Source organism: Anomaloglossus baeobatrachus, chromosome 3, assembly GCF_048569485.1.
Source record: "Anomaloglossus baeobatrachus isolate aAnoBae1 chromosome 3, aAnoBae1.hap1, whole genome shotgun sequence".
NCBI lineage: Eukaryota > Metazoa > Chordata > Amphibia > Anura > Aromobatidae > Anomaloglossus > Anomaloglossus baeobatrachus.
In genome coordinates, this window is record NC_134355.1 from 5746083 (window position 1) to 5766471 (window position 20389).

General features: G+C 55.2%; 1 protein-coding gene across 7 annotated transcripts in view; it reads right to left on the reverse strand.

Moving 5' to 3' along the window:
* VEGFA (vascular endothelial growth factor A) overlaps window positions 1-19695 on the reverse strand; it is a 34496-nt gene extending 14801 nt beyond the window's left edge. For 6 of the 7 annotated variants that reach the window (XM_075338968.1, XM_075338967.1, XM_075338971.1 and 3 more), the window contains exon 1: window positions 19544-19695. In XM_075338968.1, the coding sequence (XP_075195083.1) occupies window positions 19544-19603 (60 nt within the window). In that variant the 5' untranslated portion in view covers window positions 19604-19695. Of the gene's footprint in view, window positions 1-16395; window positions 16514-19543 lie in introns of those variants that run through there. The other variant, XM_075338973.1, reaches the window with a different exon arrangement.
* Window positions 19696-20389: the final 694 nt, after the last annotated feature.

Consider the following 20389-nt stretch of genomic DNA (forward strand, 5'->3'; position numbering starts at 1 on the left):
GAGGTAATACAGCAGCCAGCACCGATCAGTGCACAACATCACAACCCATAGCCTAGAAGACCCCGCGAGGACGGAGCGTTACTATACTGCCATCATCTGGAGGTAATACAGCAGCCAGCACCGATCAATGCACATCACAACCCATAGCCTAGAAGACCCCGCGAGGACGGAGCATTACTATACTGCCATCATCTGGAGGTAATACAGCAGCCAGCACCGATCAGTGCACAACATCACAACCCATAGCCTAGAAGACCCCGCGAGGACGGAGCGTTACTATACTGCCATCATCTGGAGGTAATACAGCAGCCAGCACCGATCAATGCACATCACAACCCATAGCCTAGAAGACCCCGCGAGGACGGAGCGTTACTATACTGCCATCATCTGGAGGTAATACAGCAGCCAGCACCGATCAGTGCACAACATCGCAACCCATAGCCTAGAAGACCCCGCGAGGACGGAGCGTTACTATACTGCCATCATCTGGAGGTAATACAGCAGCCAGCACCGATCAGTGCACAACATCGCAACCCATAGCCTAGAAGACCCCGCGAGGACGGAGCGTTACTATACTGCCATCATCTGGAGGTAATACAGCAGCCAGCACCGATCAGTGCACAACATCGCAACCCATAGCCTAGAAGACCCCGCGAGGACGGAGCGTTACTATACTGCCATCATCTGGAGGTAATACAGCAGCCAGCACCGATCAGTGCACAACATCGCAACCCATAGCCTAGAAGACCCCGCGAGGACGGAGCGTTACTATACTGCCATCATCTGGAGGTAATACAGCAGCCAGCACCGATCAGTGCACAACATCGCAACCCATAGCCTAGAAGACCCCGCGAGGACGGAGCGTTACTATACTGCCATCATCTGGAGGTAATACAGCAGCCAGCACCGATCAGTGCACAACATCGCAACCCATAGCCTAGAAGACCCCGCGAGGACGGAGCATTACTATACTGCCATCATCTGGAAGTAATACAGCAGCCAGCACCGATCAGTGCACAACATCGCAACCCATAGCCTAGAAGACCCCGCGAGGACGGAGCGTTCCTATAATGCCATCATCTGGAGGTAATACAGCAGCCAGCACCGATCAATGCACAACATCACAACCCATAGCCTAGAAGACCCCGCGAGGACGGAGCGTTACTATACTGCCATCATCTGGAGGTAATACAGCAGCCAGCACCGATCAGTGCACAACATCGCAACCCATAGCCTAGAAGACCCCGCGAGGACGGAGCGTTCCTATAATGCCATCATCTGGAGGTAATACAGCAGCCAGCACCGATCAGTGCACAACATCGCAACCCATAGCCTAGAAGACCCCGCGAGGACGGAGCGTTACTATACTGCCATCATCTGGAGGTAATACAGCAGCCAGCACCGATCAGTGCACAACATCGCAACCCATAGCCTAGAAGACCCCGCGAGGACGGAGCGTTACTATACTGCCATCATCTGGAGGTAATACAGCAGCCAGCACCGATCAATGCACATCACAACCCATAGCCTAGAAGACCCCGCGAGGACGGAGCATTACTATACTGCCATCATCTGGAGGTAATACAGCAGCCAGCACCGATCAGTGCACAACATCACAACCCATAGCCTAGAAGACCCCGCGAGGACGGAGCGTTACTATACTGCCATCATCTGGAGGTAATACAGCAGCCAGCACCGATCAGTGCACAACATCGCAACCCATAGCCTAGAAGACCCCGCGAGGACGGAGCGTTACTATACTGCCATCATCTGGAAGTAATACAGCAGCCAGCACCGATCAGTGCACAACATCGCAACCCATAGCCTAGAAGACCCCGCGAGGACGGAGCGTTCCTATAATGCCATCATCTGGAGGTAATACAGCAGCCAGCACCGATCAATGCACAACATCACAACCCATAGCCTAGAAGACCCCGCGAGGACGGAGCGTTACTATACTGCCATCATCTGGAGGTAATACAGCAGCCAGCACCGATCAGTGCACAACATCGCAACCCATAGCCTAGAAGACCCCGCGAGGACGGAGCGTTCCTATAATGCCATCATCTGGAGGTAATACAGCAGCCAGCACCGATCAGTGCACAACATCGCAACCCATAGCCTAGAAGACCCCGCGAGGACGGAGCGTTACTATACTGCCATCATCTGGAGGTAATACAGCAGCCAGCACCGATCAGTGCACAACATCGCAACCCATAGCCTAGAAGACCCCGCGAGGACGGAGCGTTACTATACTGCCATCATCTGGAGGTAATACAGCAGCCAGCACCGATCAGTGCACAACATCGCAACCCATAGCCTAGAAGACCCCGCGAGGACGGAGCATTACTATACTGCCATCATCTGGAGGTGATACAGCAGCCAGCACCGATCAGTGCACAACATCGCAACCCATAGCCTAGAAGACCCCGCGAGGACGGAGCGTTACTATACTGCCATCATCTGGAGGTAATACAGCAGCCAGCACCGATCAGTGCACAACATCGCAACCCATAGCCTAGAAGACCCCGCGAGGACGGAGCGTTCCTATAATGCCATCATCTGGAGGTAATACAGCAGCCAGCACCGATCAATGCACAACATCACAACCCATAGCCTAGAAGACCCCGCGAGGATGGAGCGTTACTATACTGCCATCATCTGGAGGTAATACAGCAGCCAGCACCGATCAGTGCACAACATCGCAACCCATAGCCTAGAAGACCCCGCGAGGACGGAGCGTTCCTATAATGCCATCATCTGGAGGTAATACAGCAGCCAGCACCGATCAGTGCACAACATCGCAACCCATAGCCTAGAAGACCCCGCGAGGACGGAGAGGACGGAGCGTTACTATACTGCCATCATCTGGAGGTAATACAGCAGCCAGCACCGATCAGTGCACATCACCACAACCCATAGCCTAGAAGACCCCGCGAGGACGGAGAGGACGGAGCGTTACTATACTGCCATCATCTGGAGGTAATACAGCAGCCAGCACCGATCAGTGCACATCACCACAACCCATAGCCTAGAAGACCCCGCGAGGACGGAGCGTTACTATACTGCCATCATCTGGAGGTAATACAGCAGCCAGCACCGATCAGTGCACAACATCACAACCCATAGCCTAGAAGACCCCGCGAGGACGGAGAGGACGGAGCGTTACTATACTGCCATCATCTGGGGGTAATACAGCAGCCAGCACCGATCAGTGCACAACATCACAACCCATAGCCTAGAAGACCCCGCGAGGACGGAGAGGACGGAGCGTTACTATACTGCCATCATCTGGAGGTAATACAGCAGCCAGCACCGATCAGTGCACAACATCACAACCCATAGCCTAGAAGACCCCGCGAGGACGGAGCGTTACTATACTGCCATCATCTGGAGGTAATACAGCAGCCAGCACCGATCAGTGCACATCACCACAACCCATAGCCTAGAAGACCCCGCGAGGACGGAGCGTTACTATACTGCCATCATCTGGAGGTAATACAGCAGCCAGCACCGATCAGTGCACAACATCGCAACCCATAGCCTAGAAGACCCCGCGAGGACGGAGCATTACTATACTGCCATCATCTGGAGGTAATACAGCAGCCAGCACCGATCAGTGCACAACATCGCAACCCATAGCTTAGAAGACCCCGCGAGGACGGAGCATTACTATACTGCCATCATCTGGAGGTAATACAGCAGCCAGCACCGATCAGTGCACAACATCGCAACCCATAGCCTAGAAGACCCCGCGAGGACGGAGCGTTACTATACTGCCATCATCTGGGGGTAATACAGCAGCCAGCACCGATCAGTGCACAACATCACAACCCATAGCCTAGAAGACCCCGCGAGGACGGAGAGGACGGAGCGTTACTATACTGCCATCATCTGGGGGTAATACAGCAGCCAGCACCGATCAGTGCACAACATCACAACCCATAGCCTAGAAGACCCCGCGAGGACGGAGAGGACGGAGCGTTACTATACTGCCATCATCTGGAGGTAATACAGCAGCCAGCACCGATCAGTGCACAACATCGCAACCCATAGCCTAGAAGACCCCGCGAGGACGGAGCGTTCCTATACTGCCATCACCTGGAGGTAATACAGCAGCCAGCACCGATCAGTGCACAACATCACAACCCATAGCCTAGAAGACCCCGCGAGGACGGAGCGTTCCTATACTGCCATCATCTGGAGGTAATACAGCAGCCAGCACCGATCAGTGCACAACATCACAACCCATAGCCTAGAAGACCCCGCGAGGACAGAGCGTTACTATACTGCCATCATCTGGAGGTAATACAGCAGCCAGCACCGATCAGTGCACAACATCGCAACCCATAGCCTAGAAGACCCCGCGAGGACAGAGCGTTACTATACTGCCATCATCTGGAGGTAATACAGCAGTTCGCGGAGCCCCACTGTTTACACAGAAAGCAGGATCCTCCCCATACACAGCAATGTTAATGAAGGGTGTAGCCACAGCTGGGCAAACTAAAGGAGCTGAGGGCATGGATAGACGTGAAGTGTCCCGAGCCATGGCACGGCTGAGGCCGGCAGCATCCTGGTTCCTCCCAGTCCTCTTTGGCCTTTATTTGATTTTGGGCTTGTCTTAGTTTTCCCATGTCCGGACCCCTGCAGGAGCTTTTCCCACACACAGGCTTAATCGGCTGCGTCCCCCAGGACTGTCGTGTGTCCGACAAGTAGAGAAGTCATCAACAACTCAGGAAACCATTAGCCTACAACAGTAGGAAATCATCATCAGGGACCGGGGGTGAACGACTTCCTCGAGTGCCGGACGCTGCGCTCCAAGGGCCTCCCGCTGATATCGCCCCCGTCAGCATGGGCTATATACCGTGCGACACCTAATGTCACCCCCATCAGTACGGGCTATATACCGTGTGACACCTGACGTCACCCCCATCAGTAAGGGCTATATACCGTGTGACACCTAATGTCACCCCCATCAGTATGGGCTATATACCATGTGACACCTGACGTCACCCCCATCAGTAAGGGCTATATACCGTGTGACACCTAATGTCACCCCCATCAGTACGGGCTATATACCGTGTGACACCTGACGTCACCCCCATCAGTAAGGGCTATATACCGTGTGACACCTAATGTCACCCCCGGTCAGTATGGGCTATATACAGTGTGACACCTAATGTTACCCCCATCAGTATGGGCTATATACCGTGTGACACCTGACGTCACCCCCATCAGTATGGGCTATATACCGTGTGACACCTAATGTCACCCCCATCAGTATGGGCTATATACCGTGTGACACCTGACGTCACCCCCATCAGTATGGGCTATATACCGTGTGACACCTAATGTCACCCCCATCAGTATGGGCTATATACCATGTGACACCTAATGTCACCCCCATCAGTATGGGCTATATACCGTGTGACACCTGACGTCACCCCCATCAGTAAGGGCTATATACCGTGTGACACCTAATGTCACCCCCATCAGTATGGGCTATATACCGTGTGACACCTAATGTCACCCCCATCAGTGTGGGATATATACTGTGCGACACCTGATGTCAGCCCCATCAGTACGTGCTATATACTGTATGACACCTAATGTCACCCCCATCAGTATGGGCTATATACCATGTGACACCTAATGTCACCCCCATCAGTATGGGCTATATACCGTGTGACACCTGACGTCACCCCCCATCAGTAAGGGCTATATACCGTGTGACACCTAATGTCACCCCCATCAGTATGGGCTATATACCGTGTGACACCTAATGTCACCCCCATCAGTGTGGGATATATACTGTGCGACACCTGATGTCAGCCCCATCAGTACGTGCTATATACTGTATGACACCTAATGTCACCAAACCCCCCACCCCAACCCCCCGGTCAGTGTGGGATATATGCTATGTGTCAATGACGTCACCCCCCTCGGTCAGTCTGTGCTATATACCGTGTGATACCTGACGTCACCCCCGCTCACTATATACTGTGTGAATTGAGAAAGTGAGGGTGAACGGTCAGAGGTAAGTCTCCATCAGCAGAACGCTCCCTCCAGCGTCTACACCCCCGGCCTGCCTGTGTGCCTCCTATCTGAAGGTCAGTCCATGGCAAAACAAACAGCACAGCAGAGCCGGCCGTGCGTGTTGTGAGCTGCAGACAAGTTTCAGGCTCGGCTCTGGTGGGTCCAAAGTCTACGATCCAATTACATGAGCAGCACACACAAAAGCAGAACATTGTGCAACACAAGCAAACTTCATGGTGCCCGTCCTGTGCACAACTACCAGAGTATATAGTAACGCATATAATAATGTCCCGTCACATTACCCCGACCACCAGCGTATATAGTAATGTCCCGTCACATTACCCCGACCACCAGCGTATATAGTAATGTCCAGTCACATTACCCCGACTACCAGCGTATATAGTAATGTCCAGTCACATTACCCCGACCACCAGCGTATATAGTAATGTCCAGTCACATTACCCCGACCACCAGCGTATATAGTAATGTCCAGTCACATTACCCCGACCACCAGCGTATATAGTAATGTCCAGTCACATTACCCCGACTACCAGCGTATATAGTAATGTCCAGTCACATTACCCCGACCACCAGCGTATATAGTAATGTCCCGTCACATTACCCCGACCACCAGCGTATATAGTAATGTCCCGTCACATTACCCCGACCACCAGCGTATATAGTAATGTCCAGTCACATTACCCCGACCACCAGCGTATATAGTAATGTCCCGTCACATTACCCCGACCAGCAGCGTATATAGTAATGTCCCGTCACATTACCCCGACCACCAGCGTATATAGTAATGTCCCGTCACATTACCCCGACCACCAGCGTATATAGTAATGTCCAGTCACATTACCCCGACCAGCAGCGTATATAGTAATGTCCCGTCACATTACCCCGACCAGCAGCGTATATAGTAATGTCCCGTCACATTACCCCGACCACCAGCGTATATAGTAATGTCCCGTCACATTACCCCGACCACCAGCGTATATAGTAATGTCCCGTCACATTACCCCGACCACCAGCGTATATAGTAATGTCCCGTCACATTACCCCGACCACCAGCGTATATAGTAATGTCCAGTCACATTACCCCGACCACCAGCGTATATAGTAATGTACCGTCACATTACCCCGACCACCAGCGTATATAGTAATGTCCCGTCACATTACCCCGACCACCAGCGTATATAGTAATGTCCCGTCACATTACCCCGACCAGCAGCGTATATAGTAATGTCCCGTCACATTACCCCGACCACCAGCGTATATAGTAATGTCCCGTCACATTACCCCGACCACCAGCGTATATAGTAATGTCCCGTCACATTACCCCGACCACCAGCGTATATAGTAATGTCCCGTCACATTACCCCGACCACCAGCGTATATAGTAATGTCCCGTCAAATTACCCCGACCACCAGCGTATATAGTAATGTACCATGACATTGGTGGTGAGGCGGCTGATTGAGGGCAGTCATGAAGTGGAGAGCTGGTGAGGTGCTGGCTGAGGAGAGCTGTGAGGCGGGGGTGGTGGTGAGGCGGCTGATTGAGGGCAGCCATGAAGTGGAGAGCTGGTGAGGTGCTGGCTGAGGAGAGCTGTGAGGTGGGGGTGGTGGTGAGGCGGCTGATTGAGGGCAGCCATGAAGTGGAGAGCTGGTGAGGTGCTGGCTGAGGAGAGCTGTGAGGTGGGGGTGGTGGTGAGGCGGCTGATTGAGGGCAGTCATGAAGTGGAGAGCTGGTGAGGTGCTGGCTGAGGAGAGCTGTGAGGTGGGGGTGGTGGTGAGGTGGCTGATTGAGGGCAGTCATGAAGTGGAGAGCTGGTGAGGTGCTGGCTGAGGAGAGCTGTGAGGCGGGGGTGGTGGTGAGGCGGCTGATTGAGGGCAGCCATGAAGTGGAGAGCTGGTGAGGTGCTGGCTGAGGAGAGCTGTGAGGTGGGGGTGGTGGTGAGGCGGCTGATTGAGGGCAGCCATGAAGTGGAGAGCTGGTGAGGTGCTGGCTGAGGAGAGCTGTGAGGCGGGGGTGGTGGTGAGGCGGCTGATTGAGGGCAGCCATGAAGTGGAGAGCTGGTGAGGTGCTGGCTGAGGAGAGCTGTGAGGTGGGGGTGGTGGTGAGGCGGCTGATTGAGGGCAGTCATGAAGTGGAGAGCTGGTGAGGTGCTGGCTGAGGAGAGCTGTGAGGCGGGGGTGGTGGTGAGGCGGCTGATTGAGGGCAGCCATGAAGTGGAGAGCTGGTGAGGTGCTGGCTGAGGAGAGCTGTGAGGTGGGGGTGGTGGTGAGGCGGCTGATTGAGGGCAGCCATGAAGTGGAGAGCTGGTGAGGTGCTGGCTGAGGAGAGCTGTGAGGTGGGGGTGGTGGTGAGGCGGCTGATTGAGGGCAGCCATGAAGTGGAGAGCTGGTGAGGTGCTGGCTGAGGAGAGCTGTGAGGTGGGGGTGGTGGTGAGGCGGCTGATTGAGGGCAGCCATGAAGTGGAGAGCTGGTGAGGTGCTGGCTGAGGAGAGCTGTGAGGCGGGGGTGGTGGTGAGGCGGCTGATTGAGGGCAGCCATGAAGTGGAGAGCTGGTGAGGTGCTGGCTGAGGAGAGCTGTGAGGCGGGGGTGGTGGTGAGGCGGCTGATTGAGGGCAGTCATGAAGTGGAGAGCTGGTGAGGTGCTGGCTGAGGAGAGCTGTGAGGCGGGGGTGGTGGTGAGGCGGCTGATTGAGGGCAGCCATGAAGTGGAGAGCTGGTGAGGTGCTGGCTGAGGAGAGCTGTGAGGCGGGGGTGGTGGTGAGGCGGCTGATTGAGGGCAGCCATGAAGTGGAGAGCTGGTGAGGTGCTGGCTGAGGAGAGCTGTGAGGCGGGGGTGGTGGTGAGGCGGCTGATTGAGGGCAGCCATGAAGTGGAGAGCTGGTGAGGTGCTGGCTGAGGAGAGCTGTGAGGCGGGGGTGGTGGTGAGGCGGCTGATTGAGGGCAGCCATGAAGTGGAGAGCTGGTGAGGTGCTGGCCGAGGAGAGCTGTGAGGCGGGGGTGGTGGTGAGGTGGCTGATTGAGGGCAGCCATGAAGTGGAGAGCTGGTGAGGTGCTGGCTGAGGAGAGCTGTGAGGTGGGGGTGGTGGTGAGGCGGCTGATTGAGGGCAGCCATGAAGTGGAGGGCTGGTGAGGTGCTGGCTGAGGAGAGCTGTGAGGCGGGGGTGGTGGTGAGGCGGCTGATTGAGGGCAGCCATGAAGTGGAGAGCTGGTGAGGTGCTGGCTGAGGAGAGCTGTGAGGCGGGGGTGGTGGTGAGGCGGCTGATTGAGGGCAGCCATGAAGTGGAGAGCTGGTGAGGTGCTGGCTGAGGAGAGCTGTGAGGCGGGGGTGGTGGTGAGGTGGCTGATTGAGGGCAGCCATGAAGTGGAGAGCTGGTGAGGTGCTGGCTGAGGAGAGCTGTGAGGTGGGGGTGGTGGTGAGGCGGCTGATTGAGGGCAGCCATGAAGTGGAGAGCTGGTGAGGTGCTGGCTGAGGAGAGCTGTGAGGTGGGGGTGGTGGTGAGGCGGCTGATTGAGGGCAGCCATGAAGTGGAGAGCTGGTGAGGTGCTGGCTGAGGAGAGCTGTGAGGTGGGGGTGGTGGTGAGGTGGCTGATTGAGGGCAGCCATGAAGTGGAGAGCTGGTGAGGTGCTGGCTGAGGAGAGCTGTGAGGTGGGGGTGGTGGTGAGGTGGCTGATTGAGGGCAGCCATGAAGTGGAGAGCTGGTGAGGTGCTGGCTGAGGAGGGGGTGGTGGTGAGGCGGCTGATTGAGGGCAGCCATGAAGTGGAGAGCTGGTGAGGTGCTGGCTGAGCTAAGGCTAAGTTCATACTTCCATTGTTTTGCATCAGTCTCAATCCGTAACCTTGAGGAATTAAGGTATCCTGCAAAATATTTTGCAGGAATCCATTTTTTCCTCATAGACTTCTATTAGCGATGGATTGTGACTGACGGCCCTGTGTTGCATCTGCCCCGTGACGGATCGGTCGTTTACTGACTGACCATCAGGCGGGAGCAACGCTGAATGTAACGTTTTGTGTGTGCGGCGGATGTTTTTTTTTTTTACTGTGCGCATGCGCACAGTAAAAAACCATGACAACTGTAAATTCAGTTCCAGCGGCCGGAACGATCAGCTGATCGGCCGGCTATTGTGAAAGATCAGCTGATCGGCCGGCTATTGTGAAAGATCAGCTGATCGCCCGGCTATTGTGAAAGATCAGCTGATCGGCCGGCTATTGTGAAAGATCAGCTGATCGGCCGGCTATTGTGAACGAGCAAATGATTGCCCGGCTATTGTGAACGAGCAGCTGATCGCCCGGCTATTGTGAACGAGCAAATGATCGGCCGGCTATTGTGAACGAGCAAATGATCGGCCGGCTATTGTGAACGAGCAAATGATCGGCCGGCTATTGTGAACGAGCAGCTGATCGCCCGGCTATTGTGAACGAGCAAATGATCGGCCGGCTATTGTGAACGAGCAGCTGATCGCCCGGCTATTGTGAACGAGCAGCTGATCGCCCGGCTATTGTGAACGAGCAAATGATCGCCCGGCTATTGTGAACGAGCAGCTGATCGCCCGGCTATTGTGAACGAGCAGCTGATCGCCCGGCTATTGTGAACGAGCAGCTGATCGGCCGGCTATTGTGAACGAGCAAATGATCGGCCGGCTATTGTGTATGAGCAGCTGATCGCCCGGCTATTGTGAACGAGCAGCTGATCGGCCGGCTATTGTGAACGAGCAAATGATCGGCCGGCTATTGTGAACGAGCAAATGATCGGCCGGCTATTGTGAACGAGCAAATGAACGGCCGGCTATTGTGAACGAGCAAATGATCGGCCGGCTATTGTGTATGAGCAGCTGATCGCCCGGCTATTGTGAACGAGCAAATGATCGCCCGGCTATTGTGAACGAGCAGCTGATCGCCCGGCTATTGTGAACGAGCAGCTGATCGCCCGGCTATTGTGAACGAGCAGCTGATCGCCCGGCTATTGTGAACGAGCAAATGATCGGCCGGCTATTGTGAACGAGCAAATGATCGGCCGGCTATTGTGAACGAGCAAATGATCGGCCGGCTATTGTGAACGAGCAGCTGATCGCCCGGTGGTCGGATTTTGTGGGCGATCAGCTGATTGTTTACAATAGCCGGCCGCCGGTAAAACAGTAAAAAAAAACCCCCACAACGGATCGTGTTTTTTTTTTTGCAGCATCAGTCACATCAGTTGTGCCACTATCTGCAACTCTGCATCCTTTGCATCAGTCACACAACTGATTGTGACTGATGCAAAACAACGGAAGTGTGAACTTAGCCTAAGAAGTAAAGTGGTGGCGAGGCTGCTGATGGAGGCCAGCCATGAATTGGGGGGCTGGTGAGGTGCTGGCCAAGGCGACCTGTGAGGCAGGGGTGGTGGTGGAGATCAGCCATGAGACGGTGGGGTGAGTGAGGTGGCAGGCGGGGGTCAGCCGTAGCGGGGCGAGCTGGCCACACAAGGGAACATATATGTAATTCTCCTTTCTGTTGCTTGATAATATAAAGGCACACATCACAGGAGGGGTAACACATCTGGTCCTCTTCTGTGTATTCATCACTAATCTCATCTAAAATTCTAATTCAGGAGAAAAAATGATGAATATTAAATATAGACCCGGTCACCATTCAGAGGCTGATAAGAAGAGACTAATGAAATCACTGCCTGTAGCAAATATCACAACTCAGGCCTTGGTGGCAGCATTTACAGAGGCCAGGACTAGCAAGGACCTTGACAGTCAGCGGTGGAGTGAACTCGGTCACATTGTGGTGCAGGCTGATTAGCCGTGACATTACTGTCAGTCCAGAACACTGTGCCCTGCACCTGTCTACAGCCTGGAGGGACGCGCAGGGATCAGGAATACTGGAGAAGTCGCCTCCAAGGACAGAATTAAACCTGAACAGAGTGCGGCTCCCGTCTGTCCTTGTAGTCATGCAGGACATAAGCCCTTCCAGAAGAGGTGCTGGCCGGACCCTGCTATGTTGGGTGACCTTTCTCCTACAGTTATGCTGAAGTCCTGCTGACCCTGAAACGTTAAGAAAGTCCTGCTGACCCTGAAACGTTAAGAATAGGGATGATCGAATACCGCAAAGATTCGCAACACCCATATTCACCGAATAGGTCGCTGCTATTTGACTATTTGATGGGCAATGTAAGTCAATGGGAAACCCAAATAGTTACCAAATAGCAACTATTCGGGATTCCCATAGACTAAGGGGTACTTTGCACACTACGACCTCGCAAGCCGATGTTGCGATGCTGAGCGCGATAGTCCCCGCCCCCGTCGCAGATGCGATCTCGTGATAGCTGCCGTAGTGAACATTATCACTACGCTTCACATGCACTCACCTGGCCGGCGACCCGCCTCCTTACTAAGGGGGCGGGTTGTGTGGCGTCATAGCAACGTCACACAACAGGCGGCCAATAGAAGCGGAGGGGCGGAGATGAGCGGGACGTAAACATTCCACCCACCTCTGTTCTTCCGCATAGCCGGCCAGGACGCATGTAGCAGATGTTCCTCGCTCCTGCGGCTTCATACACAGCGATGTGCTGCCGCAGGAACGAGGAACAATATCACTTTCGATTTGACCCCACCGACATCACAGCTGCGATGTCGTAGTGTGCAAAGTGCCCCTTACACTGTGCATCGAATATTCGCATAGCGGCGACCTATTCGTTGGATATTCGTGAAGCCGAATATAGCCGAATATTTGTGATATTCGATGATCCCTAATTAAAAAGTGACATCCTTGTACAGTGAGCAGCCATCACAGCCCGTGCCATCAAAAGATGGGCACACATCGGGGGCCAGCCCGTACCTAGGGATATAGAATGAAAGGTAATAAAGATGGGCACACATCGGGGGCCAGCCCGTACCTAGGGATATAGAATGAAAGGTAACAAAGATGGGCACACATCGGGGGCCAGCCCGTACCTAGGGATATAGAATGAAAGGTAACAAAGATGGGCACACATCGGGGGCCAGCCCGTATCTAGGGATATAGAATGAAAGGTAATAAAGATGGGCACACATCGGGGGCCAGCCCGTACCTAGGGATATAGAATGAAAGGTAACAAAGATGGGCACACATCAGGGGCCAGCCCGTACCTAGGGTTATAGAATGAAAGGTAACAAAGATGGGCACACATCGGGGGCCAGCCCGTACCTAGGGATATAGAATGAAAGGTAACAAAGATGGGCACACATCGGGGGCCAGCCCGTACCTAGGGTTATAGAATGAAAGGTAACAAAGATGGGCACACATCGGGGGCCAGCCCGTACCTAGGGTTATAGAATGAAAGGTAACAAAGATGGGCACACATCGGGGGCCAGCCCGTACCTAGGGATATAGAATGAAAGGTAACAAAGATGGGCACACATCGGGGGCCAGCCCGTACCTAGGGATATAGAATGAAAGGTAACAAAGATGGGCACACATCGGGGGCCAGCCCGTACCTAGGGTTATAGAATGAAAGGTAACAAAGATGGGCACACATCGGGGGCCAGCCCGTACCTAGGGATATAGAATGAAAGGTAATAAAGATGGGCACACATCAGGGGCCAGCCCGTACCTAGGGATATAGAATGAAAGGTAACAAAGATGGGCACACATCGGGGGCCAGCCCGTACCTAGTGTTATAGAATGAAAGGTAACAAAGATGGGCACACATCGGGGGCCAGCCCGTACCTAGGGATATAGAATGAAAGCTAACAAAGATGGGCACACATCGGGGGCCAGCCCGTACCTAGGGTTATAGAATGAAAGGTAACAAAGATGGGCACACATCGGGGGCCAGCCCGTACCTAGGGATATAGAATGAAAGGTAACAAAGATGGGCACACATCGGGGGCCAGCCCGTACCTAGGGATATAGAATGAAAGGTAACAAAGATGGGCACACATCGGGGGCCAGCCCGTACCTAGGGTTATAGAATGAAAGGTAACAAAGATGGGCACACATCGGGGGCCAGCCCGTACCTAGGGATATAGAATGGAAGGTAACAAAGATGGGCACACATCGGGGGCCAGCCCGTACCTAGGGATATAGAATGAAAGGTAACAAAGATGGGCACACATCGGGGGCCAGCCCGTACCTAGGGTTATAGAATGAAAGGTAACAAAGATGGGCACACATCGGGGGCCAGCCCGTACCTAGGGATATAGAATGAAAGGTAACAAAGATGGGCACACATCGGGGGCCAGCCCGTACCTAGGGTTATAGAATGAAAGGTAAAGATGGGCACACATCGGGGGCCAGCCCGTACCTAGGGATATAAAATGAAAGGTAACAAAGCTGGGCACACATCGGGGGCCAGCCCGTACCTAGGGTTATAGAATGAAAGGTAACAAAGATGGGCACACATCGGGGGCCAGCCCGTACCTAGGGTTATAGAATGAAAGGTAACAAAGATGGGCACACATCAGGGGCCAGCCCGTACCTAGGGATATAGAATGAAAGGTAACAAAGATGGGCACACATCGGGGGCCAGCCCGTACCTAGGGATATAGAATGAAAGGTAACAAAGATGGGCACACATCGGGGGCCAGCCCGTACCTAGGGTTATAGAATGAAAGGTAAAGATGGGCACACATCGGGGGCCAGCCCGTACCTAGGGATATAAAATGAAAGGTAACAAAGCTGGGCACACATCGGGGGCCAGCCCGTACCTAGGGTTATAGAATGAAAGGTAACAAAGATGGGCACACATCGGGGGCCAGCCCGTACCTAGGGTTATAGAATGAAAGGTAACAAAGATGGGCACACATCGGGGGCCAGCCCGTACCTAGGGATATAGAATGAAAGGTAACAAAGATGGGCACACATCGGGGGCCAGCCCGTACCTAGGGATATAGAATGAAAGGTAATAAAGATGGGCACACATCGGGGGCCAGCCCGTACCTAGGGATATAAAATGAAAGGTAATAAAGATGGGCACACATCGGGGGCCAGCCCGTACCTAGGGATATAGAATGAAAGGTAACAAAGATGGGCACACATCGGGGGCCAGCCCGTACCTAGTGTTATAGAATGAAAGGTAACAAAGATGGGCACACATCGGGGGCCAGCCCGTACCTAGGGATATAGAATGGAAGGTAACAAAGATGGGCACACATCGGGGGCCAGCCCGTACCTAGGGATATAGAATGAAAGGTAACAAAGATGGGCACACATCGGGGGCCAGCCCGTACCTAGGGTTATAGAATGAAAGGTAACAAAGATGGGCACACATCGGGGGCCAGCCCGTACCTAGGGATATAAAATGAAAGGTAATAAAGATGGGCACACATCGGGGGCCAGCCCGTACCTAGGGATATAGAATGAAAGGTAACACCAGGCAGCGGTGCCACGCAATACAAGCACAATCCTCCGAGGGCCACAACCAGGTCACACTGCTAAAACTGACAATTACAGATCTCAATCCAAACTTGTGGCTTGGTTGTCAAGCTTCGAGACCTGTCCTGCTCTGAGGAGAGGAGCTTCATGTGGAGCCGGAGAAGTTGTAGCAGAGCCGAGATGTCACATACCCACCAGCCCTGATTTCATGTCCTTTGCTTTTCTCCGTTTTACACATGTATTTGGTGCCGGTGGGGACGTTATTTCTCCACGCTTTATACTGTGGATTGCGCCGCTGGCTACAGAGGTCGCTGCCCTTGTATACGGTCACGGCTGCAATATATGGATTTGGGGCGGATAAATGTACACATTAAATATAAGTGCAGCCGGATGTGAGCTATATACATATAGACGCACAGCTCCGGGGATTTCACCTCTGTAATGTTAGCTTTGGATCCTGCCCAGATTTTCCGGCTATCACTGTGAACAATGACTCTTTCCAGCTGCCGATATCACGGTTCTGAAGAAAACCAGCGCTGGATTCTCCCGACCGCAGGACACAGATAGGGCTCCCCAAAGTCCTGCACAACTTTTTGGAAAGAAGGTTCTTACATAGAGAATGATTCCAGGAGTCTCACACAGAACATGTCAGCGCTGAGCGCACAACATGACCTTGCGGATACTCGCACTAGGTCACTAATGTGCAGGCGTCCTGGTCGGGGCTGCACATAGCCACCATTGGTCTCTGTCGTACATACGGTTAATAAACACGATCCACTGCTCTATGTAACATACAGAATAAATGGCCGTGCAGCCACAGCCGGGCTTAGGGTGACCTGTCCATGTAACAGGGTCTGCTCCCCGGGCGCAGCACCCAAGCCTCTGCCCTCCTCAGTGGCAGTGAAGCAGTTAACGTGCCTCACTCCGCCTGTCTTGCCACAATCTCTCCTTCCTCATTAGTTGAGCTTTGTAACTGTAAATGCTTGGAAAAACAATTAGGCTTACTTGTAAAAACTGCTTGTGAGCACAAGGACCTTCCTAAAAGCTGAGCAGAGAAGAAAGGCGCACTCGTGATCTGTCAGAGCCAGGACTTCACTCATTCAAGGACATTTGTAACTCACAATGTGGAGTGCGGCCTAGTGATTGCTGGCAGCGAGCACAGGATGAAGGAGAGCCTGGCCCAGTCACATGAAAGAGATTTAAAGGCCTTTAGTCTGTCTCAAGGCTGGTTCACATTGGAAAAAGTGTACGTGCAGCCTGCGCCGCCTGGTGACCCGGCCTCCTGGTCTGTCGTCAGCAGGAGCAGGGCAGAGGGGCCCGCTTACCCCGACAAGGAGGAAACTTAAGTGACCATTAACAGTCCGGTCACACGCTGCCCGCTCACTTCCCCAGGATCCATGACAATGCTCAATGCTGGAGCCGGCCGCTCTCCATTCACAATGCCCCTGTGTACCCAGCTACTCATCACTCCTGCCAGCACAACCTGTAGGCACATCCTCAGTGACACTGCCACATGTGCTGCCCCACAGCCGGGCACCGCCTGAACTTATGCCCACTGCTGCTCCCAGGAGCCCCCACAGCCGGGCACCGCCTGAACTTATGCCCACTGCTGCTTCCAGGAGCCCCCACAGCCGGGCACCGCCTGAACTTATGCCCACTGCTGCTCCCAGGAGCCCCCACAGCCGGGCACCGCCTGAACTTATGCCCACTGCTGCTTCCAGGAGCCCCCACAGCCGGGCACCGCCTGAACTTATGCCCACTGCTGCTTCCAGGAGCCCCCACAGCCAGGCACCGCCTGAACTTATGCCCACTGCTGCTCCCAGGAGCCCCCACAGCCGGGCACCGCCTGAACTTATGGGGTTAGGTGTGGGTGAGGCTCCTGCATGGTGCCCACTGCTGCCCCCAGGAGCCCCCACAGCCGGGCACCGCCTGAACTTATGCCCACTGCTGCTTCCAGGAGCCCCCACAGCCGGGCACCGCCTGAACTTATGCCCACTGCTGCCCCCAGGAGCCCCCACAGCCGGGCACCGCCTGAACTTATGCCCACTGCTGCTTCCAGGAGCCCCCACAGCCGGGCACCGCCTGAACTTATGCCCACTGCTGCCCCCAGGAGCCCCCACAGCCGGGCACCGCCTGAACTTATGCCCACTGCTGCTCCCAGGAGCCCCCACAGCCGGGCACCGGCTGAACTTATGCCCACTGCTGCTTCCAGGAGCCCCCACAGCTGGGCACCGCCTGAACATATGGGGATAGGTGAGGCTCCTGCATGGTGCCCACTGCTGCCCCCAGGAGCCCCTACAGTCATATGCCGCCAGAACTTATGGGGATAGGTGAGGCTCCTGCATGGTGCCCACTGCTGCCCCCAGGAGCCCCCACAGCCAGGTGCCGCCAGAACTTATGGGGTTAGGTGCGGGTGAGGCTCCTGCATGGTGCCCACTGCTGAGTACATCTACCCCTATAGCCAGGTGCCACCTGAAATTATGGGGATAGGTGCAGGTGAGACTCCTGCATGGTGCCCACTGCTGAGTACATCTACCCCTATAGCCAGGTGCCACCTGAAATTATGGGGATAGGTGCAGGTGAGACTCCTGCATGGTGCCCACTGCTGAGTACATCTACCCCTATAGCCAGGTGCCACCTGAAATTATGGGGATAGGTGCAGGTGAGACTCCTGCATGGTGCCCACTGCTGGCCACATCTACCCCTATAGCCGGGCACCACCTGAACTTATGGGGTTAGGTGCGGGTGAGGCTCCTGCATGGTGCCCACTGCTGAGTACATCTACCCCTATAGCCGGGCACCACCTGAACTTATGGGGTTAGGTGCGGGTGAAGCTCCTGCATGGTGCCCACATCTACCCCTATAGCTGGGCACTGCCAGAACTTATGGGGATAGGTGCGGGTGAGGCTCCTGCATGGTGCCCACTGCTGGCCACATCTACCCCTATAGCCGGGCACCACCTGAACTTATGGGGATAGGTGCGGGTGAGGCTCCGCATGGTGCCCACTGCTGGGCACATCTACCCCTATAGCCGGGCACCGCCTGAACTTATGGGGTTAGGTGCGGGTGAGGCTCCTGCATGGTGCCCACTGCTGGGCACATCTACCCCTATAGCCGGGCACCGCCTGAACTTATGGGGTTAGGTGCGGGTGAGGCTCCTGCATGGTGCCCACTGCTGGCCACATCTACCCCTATAGCCAGGCACCACCTGAACTTATGGGGATAGGTGCGGGTGAGGCTCCTGCATGGTGCCCACTGCTGGCCACATCTACCCCTATAGCCGGGCGCCACCTGAACTTATGGGGTTAGGTGTGGGTGAGGCTCCTGCATGGTGCCCACTGCTGGCCACATCTACCCCTATAGCCGGGCGCCACCTGAACTTATGGGGTTAGGTGTGGGTGAGGCTCCTGCATGGTGCCCACTGCTGGCCACATCTACCCCTATAGCCGGGCGCCACCTGAACTTATGGGGTTAGGTGTGGGTGAGGCTCCTGCATGGTGCCCACATCTACCCCTATAGCTGGGCACTGCCAGAACTTATGGGGATAGGTGCGGGTGAGGCTCCTGCATGGTGCCCACTGCTGGCCACATCTACCCCTATAGCCGGGCGCCACCTGAACTTATGGGGTTAGGTGCGGGTGAGGCTCCTGCATGGTGCCCACATCTACCCCTATAGCTGGGCACTGCCAGAACTTATGGGGATAGGTGCGGGTGAGGCTCCTGCATGGTGCCCACTGCTGGCCACATCTACCCCTATAGCCGGGCACACGTGCTGCTCTACAGGAGCCTCCGCAGCGTTTATGGCTGCTTTTTGCGGTGCCGAGCCCTGGACTGAACAGAACACACTTGCTCCGGCTCCATACACCGTCACCAAGCTCACACAAGACGCAGAAAATCACAGTCCCACAAGGAGGGAAACAAATCCAGATCCAAGTTCAGCCGCCCGAGGATCACCTGAGCCCAGCATTGTGGATATTTATGGAAAGTGCTACGTGCCCAAGAAGAATGATCACATGTGCTGAGCTGGTACAATGCAGGGGAGAGGGCACTGACATGTGGGCACATCCACTGAGCAGCACCCCACAATGCCCCCTGTGCCCCCACACCTGGCATCCAGGTGCCCAGCACAGCAGCCCTGCAAGTGCCCCTCTTACCTGGGCTGAAGAGATATACACCAGTAAGCCCCAGTATATCCAAGAAAACAGAAAGTACATGGTTCCCAGTAAAATCCGCAGAGGAGCCCCCAAGAGTGTGCTGTAGCCGAGGACCCCCCACTCCCAGGTGTGACTGTGGATCTTCAGAGCCCGGGAGCCGGGGTCATTCCATGGATCCGGAGGACGCAGCTGCAGCAGATCCCGGCCACACACGGAACAAAAAGTTGAAGCCAAACAAGTTTCAATCCATGTTTGCAGTAATCCCAGAGCGGGGCGGAGAGTGCGGAGAGCGTGCACCGAGTCCCGCGGTCAGCCCGAGCAGCGTTACCCCGGCGGCAGCTCCTGGCGGTGTGTCATCCGGAGCGAGAGCCAGCGATAGACTAAAGCCCGTGCGCCCGCCCCGGGGAGGGGCGATCATCGGCAGCACGGGAGAGGGACCCCCCAGCCGGGAGAGGGACCCCCCAGCCGCCAGCAGCGAGAGCCCCCAGCCGCCAGCAGCGAGAGCCCCCGAGCCAGCAGCGCCGCCGCACGATCAGCTCCAGGACCCGGCCAGCTGCTCCATTACCGCCGCCTGCTCTCCTCCATGCTGCAGGCAGCCGTCCGCGCGTATACAGCCCCGCCAGCTGCGGCCACCAGGAGGCGCCCGTCCCCTCCACATACACTGATCACACCGCAGCCACCGAGCCGGCAGTCCCATGTAACGGCACCCAGCGGCCCGGCAGTCCCATGTAACGGCACACAGCGGCCCGGCAGTCCCATGTAACGGCACCCAGCACAGCGGCCCGGCAGTCCCATGTAACGGCACCCAGCACAGCACCCCGGCAGTCCCATGTAACGGAACCCAGC